This window comes from Canis aureus, chromosome 9, assembly GCF_053574225.1.
Source record: "Canis aureus isolate CA01 chromosome 9, VMU_Caureus_v.1.0, whole genome shotgun sequence".
NCBI classification, from domain to species: Eukaryota; Metazoa; Chordata; class Mammalia; order Carnivora; family Canidae; genus Canis; species Canis aureus.
Genome location: NC_135619.1, coordinates 25,978,494 through 25,990,658, shown reverse-complemented (window position 1 = coordinate 25,990,658; position 12,165 = coordinate 25,978,494). Strand labels below are relative to the sequence as shown.

The window sequence follows — 12,165 nt, the reverse complement described above, 5'->3', positions numbered from 1 at the left end:
AGATTGTGGAAGCTTGTACATACTTAGCCCTTCTTTTGTGTGCAGTTGTCCCCATTTATTCATTTTTTATTTTGAGAGTTTAAAGTGAACCACTAGTAAGTATTTTAACTCGCAACACAGGATTTCTATCACTAGCACATTGCCAAACACATAAATCTATGCATTAGTACATATTTACTAAATTAACACTCTGTGGAAGAATTCAGTTGTTTCGTGTCACAGGGCCAGATTGCCAAGTTAGCCTTCTTTGTCAGCCCTTGTTAGAAAGGAATATTTCCTTTTTTTCTCTTAATAAAGTATTGGATAAGGTACTATTTGTGTATGAATTCTTAACTTGCATACTTCTCATGGAAGTTATTTAGATAAAGATACTTGATATCTTTGATTTGACTGCATTAGTATTTTCTGTGGTATGCTTTTTATGTTTATATGATGTCAAAGATTGATTAGAATAGTTATAAATTCAGCAATAAGAGATGCAGTAAGTTGAAACTGGTAAGTTCCAAGCTCCTTAGGTGGAAATGTTTTATTTATTTATTTGCCAAATATTACAAAATGTATGGTTCATCACTTAGAATCTTGATTTATAGGTGTGGGATACAAAATATATTTATAAAAGCAAGTTAAAACAAGTCTAAGACATGTGTGCTCAAGTACATGATTTCCTCTAAAAATTCTAAATTGCATTAATTTTTTTAAAAAATGAATATAATTTACTTGCGATTTGAATGTTTTTCAATTAAAACTGCATGGTTAAAATGTTCAGCAGTATAACAAAATCAGGATTGGCAATTATTTTTTTCTTTTTTTTTAATAAATTTATTTTTTATTGGTGTTCAATTAGGATTGGCAATTATTTAACTAAAAAATTGAATGAATCTTTCAGCTTTTTTTTTTCAAGACACTGAATACGTTTTTATTGAGCCTTTTAGTTTACAACATGAGGTAAAAGGAAAGTCCCTTCACCTTAACTAATATTTTACACAGCTGTAGTAAAATATCTCAAACTTTAAGGAATTATGATGGATTACATATATTAAAAGTTGGGGATTGGGTAAACAATATCTGAGTTCTTAAATTTTCCAGTTGACTCTCCCCTTAACAATAGTAACCAGCTCTAGTTACATAAGTTTCTTCAAGGCCATGTTTTATTGTTGTTAATGTCTATATCTGAAGCATTGCTATTTCAATCAATATCTACTAATTCCACTTCAAAAATGAGTTTTCCATTTGGTGGAATTTTGGCGTCAGGCTGTCCTTTCTTTCCATAAGCCCATTCTGGTTCAATCTCTAGTCGAGCCTTTTCTCCTTTACTCATAGTTAAGAGTGCTTCATCCCATCCTCTGATAACTTTGTCTATTCCAGCCTTAAAACTTAAAGGCTTGGCATTTTTCTTCTTTGAACTGGTTTGAATATTAGTATCAAAAACAGTCCCATCCTGTAGTGTTCCTGTATACCAGCAGTGAACAACATCTCCCTTTTTGGGAAAGTTGGTTTTATCTCCTTTTCTAAGGACAGGTTTTGTATATTTTGGTGGACCCTCATCCAGAGTCTTCACACTTGGTTTCTTTGGGTTTATCTTCATTAAGCTTCACATTTTTCACCTGCTCAGACACTTTACTTATACTTTCAGTACCTTTGAAACGCTTATGTTCAAAAAGATGGTTGTAGGCTGTAACCAAATGGTCCTTGTTAGCTGTCTTGGCCACATTTTTAATGTTTCCTAATAACTTATGTTCTACAAGAAACGAATCTGAACCGTGGTCCTCTAGAAACTCAATAATGTCCTTCTTGGGTAGTTGCTCGCTGCGCAGCTGCTCCACGGTCCAGGCCCGCTGTGGAACAGCCGTCACCATCTTTGCCGCTATCTTCCCCTGCTCGAATCTTTCAGCTTTCATTAGAATGTATCATCATACCTGCTGCCTTAAAATTTAAGTGCCTAAAAGGAAAAGTGATGTTTGTGAAATTTAATCTTTTATAGTGTAATATAGTGCCGTATGCAGATGTCCTTCAATGCTTTTTGATGCAAATATTAGATTGGAACCTCCAGGACTTGAGGTTCAAGTATATAAGACCAAACTTCTCATCTAAAATAATAATGAGTCTTTAAAAAAAATATAGAACTTCATATTTGTGTTATGGAAAGCAAATAAACTTTTTTTTGCACCAAAGCATGATAAAGGTTGATTTCACATTGAACTACAGGTTCCTCTGGGCCCCTGCAGAAGTCTACTTTCCTGAAAATTGTGTTTAAGTGAATCATCTGTTAGGGAAAACTTGTTGCTACTGTTTTCAAGATGATTGCAACACCTTTGAAACATCCAGGAATTGATTTGTCTTCAGAGACATCTTCTAAAAGAAGGAAAATGCCCATGCATGCAATCTTTTTTGACACCATTCCTGAAGGAACACTTACTCCTGTAAAAGACTTGGCAAAATATCAGAACCCCTCTTTAACATTGAATGACCATAAAAGGACTCATTGCCTAGACATGACAGATTTTAATAATAAAAATAGATTTCATTCCACCATGCTAGCAGGGGCTACCACCTCTAACAGCTCTCTTGATATCAGTGCTATAAAGCCCAGCAAGGACAGATTAAAAAATAAAGCAAACTATGAATCACCGGGAAAAATATTTCAAAGAATGAAAGAAAAAGTACTGCGTGACAAGCAAGAACAAGCATCAGGAAACAATAGTTTGTTGGAACCATCAAAAAATAAAAAGAAAATTTTTACTCCTAAAGGAGCTGAGAAAAGAGTATTGCAGCGTACCTATGTCTATGAAGAAAAGGAAAACAACAAATCATTCCAGTCAGATAACAGTTCATCAAGAGGTTAGTTTTATTATGTGTTGGTTGAAAAGCTATGATGTGTTGTGTTTATTCGTCTGATACTGTTTTAGGTACTCAGGATAGAGGAGTGAACAAAGTGGACAAATACCCCAGCCTCTGTGTATTAGCTCACATTCAGGTAGTGGGAGAGACTATTTAAATAAGAATGGTACAATATAGGGCAGCCCGGGGGCTCAGCAGTTTAGCACTGCCTTCAGCCCAGCGTGTGACCCTGGAGACCCGGGATTGACTCCCACCTCAGGTTCCCTGCATGGAGCCTGCTTCTCCCTCTGCCTGTGTCTCTGCCTCTCTCTCTCATGAATAAATTAATCTTAAAAAAAAAAAAGGTACAATATAGGAGAAGTGCTATGGAAAGAAGAACAGAATAAGGATAATAGGGAGAGTTGGAGTGGGTTGTAATTTTCCATGCGGTGGTCAGAGTTAGTTCAATGAGAAGATGCCATTTGAGTCAAAAAAAATTGAGGGAAGTGATAGATACAGATAGAATATTGGGAAAAGGGCAGCCCTGGTGGCTCAGCGGTTTAGCGCCACCTTCAGCCCAGGGTGTGATCCTGGAGACCTGGGATCAAGTTCCGCGTCAGGCTCCCTGCATGGAGCCTGCTTCTCCCTCTGCCTGTCTCTGCCTCTCTCTCTGTGTCTCTCATGAATAAATAAATAAAATCTTTAAAAAAAAAAAAATATTGGAAAAATTGGGAAGGATGATCCAGACAAGGTAATAACTAGTACAAATGCTCTGAAATAGCATTCCTCCACAAATTCAAGGACGAGCTATGAGATTAGTATATCATAGAGTGAGTGGAAAGAGGTAGAGAGAAGGAGACAGATACAATTAAAAAATGTAGAGCTTTTATAGGTGAACATAAGAGTTTAGGGTTTTATGTGAGCAAATTAAGGAGTCATTAGAGGGCTCTGAGCAGAGAAGTGACATGATCTGACTTATATTTTAAAAGTATCACCTGCTGTCAATTTGAAATAGCGCAGTAATCTAAGTGAGGTAAGATACAGGTTTGGTTTAGGTGGTAGCAGTGAAAATAAGTGGTTGGATTCTGGGTGTTTTTTTTGAAGGAAGAGCTCATAGACTGGGTTTGGAATATAAAAGATATAAAGGATGGCTCTAGGGTGTTCTTTTCGTTTGTTTGGTTCTGGGTTTCTTTGAGTAACTGTAAAGATGGAACGATTTAACTGAAATGGGATAGGCAGGGTGGGGAGGTACTTAGTAATTAAGTTTTTTGTATGTTACTTTTGATCTATTAAAAATTGAAGTGTACATGTGATTGGGCTACTGAGAAAAAATTAGCTGGAATTTAGGGAAGTGGTCCAGGTGAGAAAAATAGATCATCAAGGAGTAAGTGTAGAAAGAGAAAGCATTTAAGGATGAGTCCTGGAGGACCCCAAAATTTAGAAGTTAAGAATAAATGAACCACAAGAAGATGAGGAAGAAAAATCAGGAGTGATACTTTGGAAGCCAAAAGAACAAAATGCTTTAAGGAAAGAGTCCTTCACTGTATCTAATGCTGCTATAAATCAAGTAAGATGAAGGCTGAGATTCGATTTAGCAATGTGGAGGTCATTGGTGGCTTTGAAATGAAGGGATTTGGTGGAGTGACAAGATAAAAAAGTGATTCAAGACAGTTGAAGAGAAAATATGAAGGAGAGAAATTGATGATCGTAAATATAGACAACTCTTTGAAGAGAGCAAAGAAATATGGGAAGTATAATTTTAGATTTAAAAAAAAATTTTTTTTAATTTTTATTCATGAGAGGCACAGAGAGAGAGAGAGAGAGGGGCAGAGACACAGGCAGAGGGAGAAGCAGGCTCCATGCAGGGAGCCCAACGTGGGACTCGATCCTGGGTCTCCAGGATCAGGCCCAGGGCCTAAGGCAGCGCTAAACCCCTGGGCCACCGGGGCTGCCCGGAAGTATAATTTCAAAGTATTTTATTGTTTTGGGGTGGCTGGCTGGCTCAGTCTGTAGACTATGCGACTCTTGACCAGGGTTGTTGAGTTCAGGCCCCATGTTGGGCATGGAGCCTACTTTAAAAAAAAAAAAAAAATGTATATAAATGTGTGTGTGTGTGTGGTGAAAGGACATTTTTGTATGCTATTGGGAATGATCCAGGTAGGGAAAGAAAATCTAAAATCTAAATTGGTACCACTGAGTTGTTGAGAGGGAACAGAATCTAAAAGTGATGGTTTTGGCCTTAGCTAAGAACATAAACAGATGATAAATCAAACAAGAAGATAGGCAGTGTTATATTAAATAATCTGAAGTGGGCAATAAAGTCATCAGCTGAGAGTGAGTTTGGGAAGCTGGTATTAAAGTTTGAGGAGGTGGAGGTTTAAATAATGCAGGAGGATGGAAGAGTAAACAGTGTAGGCTAGCCTAAATTTGATTTCTTATGTAACATTAAGGACCTACTTGAGACTTGTGAGCATGAACTTAAATAAGGGCAGTCAATATGGTTATTTATGAGTTTTTCTCTAGCCTTATTTAGCTGAATAGGTGCTGCTCAGGAATAGGCAGGGAGTTGTATTTTATCAGAATTATAATTTTTATCAAATAGAATGAAGAGGATAAAGAAGATGAGGTGTGTGTTTAAGGAAACCATGAAATTTAAGTTAGTTACACAGAGAAAAAACCTGAAGGAAATGAGGAAGTGTGAAGTAATAAGTGGTGTTAGGATCATCATTGAATTTGAGAGAATGATTAGGAAAGATAGAATGATTAGAATTTGGTACATTTGAAGTTGAAATTTTAATAAGGTGCAGTAATTAATAAACAGATTTTACATGCACTATCATATAATCCTTTCAGCGGGCACTATGGGTAGATGCTCATTTTAATAGTCAAAGAAATGGGGCTTACAAAGAGGTTATGTCTGCATGTCTCAGAGTTAATAACTGATGTACTGAGAATTAATACAGGTACCTATTTGAAAGCCCATGTCTTTACTGCACAGTAGACTGTGGATATATTACATTTCAGACAGTGATATATTTTGACACAAAAAGCAGTTTCTAAGGGAGTTTAGGATGGAGGTAGGGGAATGCACAAAATCTATGTTTTATACAGTAGGAGAAAGGGGAGAAGCAAATGAAATAATGCACATTAAAGCATGTTTTATTTGCCAAGTAGAATTAGGAAGAAGTAACTTACTGCTTTGAGAATCTGATGACTCTTTTCCCCAGAAAATTCACATATATAGAAATACAAATTTTGTATGTAATTTCAGAGACCTTTTGGAGAATCTGCATGGACTTTGTACCCTAAAATAAATAACCTAGATTCTACATTATGTTGTATCTGATTAAATTACTACCTTGTCTTTACTGCACTACCATGCCATTTTTAGTAGAATGAGTTAAAGAAATAGAAACTTATCCTTCTTTTATGATACACATCGTTATAATAAAATCTTTATATTAAGATTCCTAAGGCTAAAACTGTAATTTTTGTCAGTTATACTACTTGAAATTAAACGTATGAAATGGGCAGCCCTGGTGGTGCAGCGGTTTGGCACCGCCTGCAGCCTGGGGTGTGATCCTGGAGACCTGGGATCGGGTCCCACGTTGGGCTCCCTGCATGGAGCCTGCTTCTCCCTCTCCCTCTGCCTGTGTCTCTGCCTCTCTCTCTGTGTGTGTCTCTGCATAAATAAAATCTTAAAAAGTATGAAATAATTCAGTTTTTCTTCTAATTATGTCTATTACATTCCCGTTTTTGTATGAAAGAAACTCATTTCTACCATCAAGAAACAAAACTTGAACCAGCTAGGATATAAAGTAGAGTAAAATGTAAGAAATATTATTAGTCTGTACTTGTCTAATTGATAAGCCTACTCGATTTTTGCCTTTGAAGGTCTATTAAAAAGATGTCCAAGGGGTATAAATTATGGTTGCGGTCTGCTATTGAGTCACAACACTGCAACTTTTAACATATAAGCTACACGTACTCTCCAACTGTTCTTTCACATTTTAGAAATTTACAGCAACCAGAAGCAGAATCAGTATTTTCAGGACTGTGGTACTTTGTATATAATCTTAAGATATGGGCAGCCCTGGTGGCGCAGTGGTTTGGCACCGCCTGCAGCCTGGGGTGTGATCCTGAAGACCCGGGATCGAGTCCCACATCAGGCTCCCTGCATGGAGCCTGCTTCTCCCTCTGCCTCTCTCTCTGTCTCTATGAATAAATAAATAAAATCTTTAAAAAAAAAAAAAAAACAGAAAAAAAAGTACAGGATCATTTAAAAAAAAAATCTTATGATATACTTTTCTGATTTGTGGCAGCACCAGAATTTTATTCCAGTCTAAGTCCAGTAATAGACTTCTGTCTAGAGCTGACAAATTACAGCGTGTAGAATATTTTTTTAAATGCTTCCTTAGCATAATGTAGATATAGAGAATGGGGTGAAAGTATGAGAAGGGGAAACGTATGTTACAGAAGTATACTACATTGATCTGATCAATTTCCTCTTTTCTTAAAAAAAAAAACAACACTCAACCTCAGTGCAAGAAGTTCCTCTGGAATCATCAAATAGTACTTACCTTCCAATAAAGCAAAATACTCAATGTCAGCAGGAAAAGAAAGCACCTCTGCAGGAAAAGAAAGCACCTCTGCATAATTTAACTTATGGTAAAGTGCTTTTTGTTTTGTTGAATATGTAGTTGAATCTTCTAGATAATTATACTTTCTGTGTAGGCAGTCCTTTTCAGAGAAAAACTGGGAAGAAGGGTGGAGCATTCCTAACCTGAGCACTTCTTTTTAATATAAATAGTTTCATATTATTATTTTTCTCTCTTTTAATTTCATATAATTTTTCTCTAAATTTTGTTTGGTTTTGTATTTTTTGCAGAAGTTCAATTTCTGAACGAAAAACAGGAAAATGGTTCAACTGCAGAATTCTCAAACAAGACATTACCTAGAGCTCAGTTGGCTAAACAAATTCTTCATTCAGGGGAGAACACGTTTGTAACCACTAAGTCTAAAAAGGACACCTTTGTTTTAGAAGGTGTTGATTCTGTCATTGAAAAATCCCAAAATACTACTGTTGAAACTCTCAATACTAACTGTGTTCCTGTTAAAAATGATGGTCTATTAATGGTTTCTGATAGTAAGGTGACAACAAGAAAGACTACACAACAGGAAATTAAGGAAGGAAATGAGAACACAATCCCCAGAGAGACTGATCTTCTGGGTTCCTTGAATGATACGTGTAAAATTGTGCTTGCAAGTCCAAGATTTCATATAGCAATACCTCGGAAATCAAAAAGAAATGCTTCAAATAATTTTCCTCCAGGTACACTTCAAACTCTTACAAATGGAGTTAAAGAAAATAAGGTAGGACAATGTCAGGCAGATTTACATTTATGTTTTTACCCTCATTCTTCAAGAGCTGAGCTCTTATGCTCTCATTAACAATAGCTTCGTTTTTGTGTGTGTTATTATTCAGTGCAGAGGCATTGTGGGCCAGCAAAAAGAACAGTGGGTTGAAAGTAAGAGAATCCAATGTTAAGTTTTAATCTTACTCCATTACTAACTTATATAATCTTCAACAATTTACTCCCTTTAGGGATGAACACGGAGTTCATTTCTGTTCTTAATTTTTTGTTCTGATTCTTGAGTTACTATTAACAGCAATTAAAAGAGAAAGGGATTATAGCATCCGAAGACTTGAGAATTTTTCCTGTTGTATAGAGTGATCAAGAAAACACTTTAGGCCATCATACTATGTTGCATTAGGATAAATTCTCTGAATGAAGTGAAATAGAATACAAGTTCAAAGAGAAAGATACAGTGTAAATTTTCCAATTGTTAAAAGTTTGTCCATAAATTTTTAAAAGGATGATGGTGATATTTAAATTCCATCTAAATTTGAGGAGTGCCTGGCTGGGTCAGTAAAGCTTACGACTCTTGATCTTGGGGTTGTAAATTCAAGCCCCACATTGGAAATGTGATGTAACAGTTATGGGTTTGTTTTTTTTTTTAGGATTTACTTATTTTTATTTTAGAGAGACAGAATGCATGAGTGAGGGAGAGGGGAGTGGTGCAGAGGGAGGAGGAGAGAATCCTCAAGCCAACTCCTAGCTGAGTGTGGAGCCCAATACAGGGCTTGATCCCATGGATCCTAGGACCCCAAGATCATGACCTGAGCCTAAATCAAGAGTCAGATGCTCAACCAACTGAGCCACCTAGGCACCCCATAAGAGAGTTTTATATCTCAATGCATTCTTTGGAAATTGCATTATTTGCAAATATTGAGACTTACCAGGATGAAAATTTTTAGATGTTACTTTAAGAATGTGTGAGATAGTTGAGGAAAAAAGTTTGAAGACAACTATAATGGGAGATCCCACAGCACTAATTTTGTCACTGCTCCGATGTTATTTATCCTACTACAAGAAGAACAAGCCCCCCAAGACTGTTCTCTCTATACAGTTCTGTACGTCCCCTAGTTCTGACCCAATCTGTCTCTCGATCCCAGGACTTCAGGATCACACCCTGAGCTGAAAGCAGAAGCTCAACCACTGAGCCACCTGGGCATCCCCCTTCCTTCTCTTTAATATAACCCCCCTTCCAGCTTCTTTGAAGGCAGTGTCTTAGGATTTTATCACTCCCTGTTCCTTCTTGTAGTCACATGTAATACAACCTGCTAGTCATGACCTTGCATTACATGAATTTGCATTACCATTGAAGTGTTTAACACCTGTTACTACTTCTGTCATCCGCTTTGGTGACACTAACATCTGTATAGATGATCCATCCAGCCTTCTTGAATTCTTGATTTTAAATGACCTTTTCCTTACCATTACTCTCTATCCTAGTCATACTCATACCTTGTCTTTGCCAGTACATGCACCAGATTCTTTCAAGCATCCTGCTCTCACCAACTCCTGCCTTTCCAGATCATTCTACCCCTAGCACTCTTCCCTCTCCCCCACCATCAATACTCCACCTTACTAAGGCAACCCTTTAGTCCCCTCAGTGCTCTCCTGTCCTCATCTCCATCTTTATCTTACAGATTGCACAGTCCTATCATTATAACCATTACCTTGATTTAACTCTCAGGTGTCTGTAGCTTTTCCCTCTGTTCACTTTCAAAAAAGTTGTGACCCTAGTTAAATTTCACTCATATACCTAAGAAGCAACGTAGGGGCACCTGGGTACATAGTTGGTTGACCATCCAGCCCTTAGTTTCACCTCAAGTTGTGATCTCAGGGTTATGAGATTGAGCCCTGAGTCAGGCTCTGTGCTCAGCACAAAGTGCTTAAAATTCTTTCTCCTTCTCCCTCTCTCCACTCCTTTCTCTCTAAAATATTTTTTTTTTAAAAGGTAGCATGTGACTGGAACCAAAATGCACAGCCACACCGACTGGTCTCATTTTAAGTTTGACAGCAAACAGGGACGCCTGGGTGGCTAAGTGGTTGAGCATCTGCCTTTGGCTCAGGGCGTGATCCTGGAGTTCGGGATTGAGTCTCACATCCAGCTTCCTGCGTGGAGCCTGCTTTTCTCTCTGCCTATGTCTCTGCCTCTCTCTGTGTGTCTCCCATGAATAAATAAAATCTTTTTTTAAAAAATAAATTTGACAGCAAACATTAAGTAGGCTCTCAGTATTGCGTATCAGTCCTGCTACACTTCACTTGTCAATCTATCCTATACTCTGACCTTCCCAGAATAGTATGTCATGCTTTTCTCTCTTATAACCTCCAAATCACATCTCTCTTCTTCCTTATTCTCAGTGTATTAAGAACCTCATATTCCCATTACCAAATCTGCCAATATACTTGCTGCTCTATCCACATAATTCTGCTTTCCTTTTTCTTATAATGGATGAACAATTTGTGTTCCCTTTTCAAAGCCAATTCATTTCCTCTTACTACCTAAAGGACTTTGTCCCTCTAATTATCCCCCTAATTTTCTCTCATCCCTTTAGTGTATAAATGTGCTGAAACATGGCCTGCATTTTTAAAAAATGATAAAAAAAAGTCCACCTTCCTTTACTCCCTATCCCTATCCTTCTATCACCCCATTTTTTTTTTTTGTTTTCGCTTCCTGCAGAACACCTTGAAAGAAGTATATGTATTCACAGTTTTTGCTTCTTCTTACTCCCTCTTAAATATGTTCTACTTTGGACATTCATAAATCATTCCATGAAGATTCCCCTTTTCAGGTTCACAGTGATCTCCGTATCACCAAACCCAATAATTAACTACTTCTTACTATTCTGTTGCTTCCAAGGGTTTAACACAGTGATTCAAAATACCCTTCTTAAAACATTGTATTTCTTTTCCTTTTGAATTCCATATCACACTCTTAATTTTCTATCATCTCGCTGGCCATTCTTCTCATTCCCCTTTGCTGCTTCCTCTTGTCATAACCTATAATGTTGGAATTCCCCAGCATCAGCCCTTGAAACTGATTCTCTAGTACCCATACTCACTCTGTAAAACTGTATTATCCAGTGCTGTAGCTTTGAATTCCATTTCTTTCTTTCTTTTTTTCCATTTCTCTACTGATAGTTCCCAAATATATATCTCCAGTCCAGAACATTCTCCTAAACCCTCTACTCACATAATCAATTCTCTATATGACTTCTCCATTGATATCTAATAGCCATCTCAGGTTTAATATGTCCAAAACTAAACTCTTGATTTCTTCCCCCAAAACTTCTGTTGGGTCCCCTAATGGTACATAGTAATACCATTTCCCCAGATACTTAGGTTAAAAATTTTAGATTCATTTGAGACTCTTGTTTTTCTATCATAATCCACATCCAAACCATGAGGAAATCCTGATGGCTCTGCTATCCTGAATCTGTCTACTTTTCACTATTCAACCAGTGCCTACTAGTCCAGAGCACCATAATCTCTTGGATAACTACAATAGCCTAATTATTTCCTTGCTTTCTCTGTTGCCTCTTTCTCCTTCATTCTGTTTTCCAGACAGAACCCAGAATCTTCTTCTTTTCTTTTTTTTTATTTAAGATTTTATTTATTTACCATAGAGGAAAAGAGTATATACATGAGCAGGAGATGGATCCCTGGGTGGCGCAGTGGTTTGGCGCCTGCCTTTGGCCCAGGGCGCGATCCTGGAGACCTGGGATCGAATCCCACATCGGGCTCCCGGTGCATGGAGCCTGCTTCTCCCTCTGCCTATGTCTCTGCCTCTTTCTCTCTCTCTCTCTCTGTGACTATCATAAAAAAAAAAAAAATTATACATGAGCAGAAGGGGCAGAGGAAGAGAGAATCTTAAGCAGACTCCCCGTGAGCAGGCCTTGTGTGGGGCTGGATCCCATTACCCTGAGGTCATGACCTG

The 12,165-nt window shown here is 37.5% G+C and overlaps 1 protein-coding gene and 1 pseudogene across 4 annotated transcripts in view; one reads left to right on the top strand and one right to left on the bottom strand.

The window, feature by feature from the left end:
• MIS18BP1 (MIS18 binding protein 1) overlaps positions 1-12,165 on the top strand; it is a 47,235-nt gene that overhangs the window by 2,839 nt on the left and 32,231 nt on the right. For 3 of the 4 annotated variants that reach the window (XR_013386152.1, XM_077909183.1, XM_077909182.1), the window contains exons 2-4: positions 2,206-2,838; positions 7,360-7,485; positions 7,706-8,190. Coding sequence is in view for 3 of the 4 variants with exons in the window: in XM_077909183.1 (XP_077765309.1) it covers positions 2,298-2,838; positions 7,360-7,485; positions 7,706-8,190 (1,152 nt within the window). In the remaining variant the exon portion in view is untranslated. The remainder of the gene's footprint in view (positions 1-2,205; positions 2,839-7,359; positions 7,486-7,705; positions 8,191-12,165) is intronic. The other variant, XM_077909184.1, reaches the window with a different exon arrangement.
• On the bottom strand, positions 894-1,898 carry LOC144320522 (peptidyl-prolyl cis-trans isomerase FKBP3 pseudogene; annotated as a pseudogene).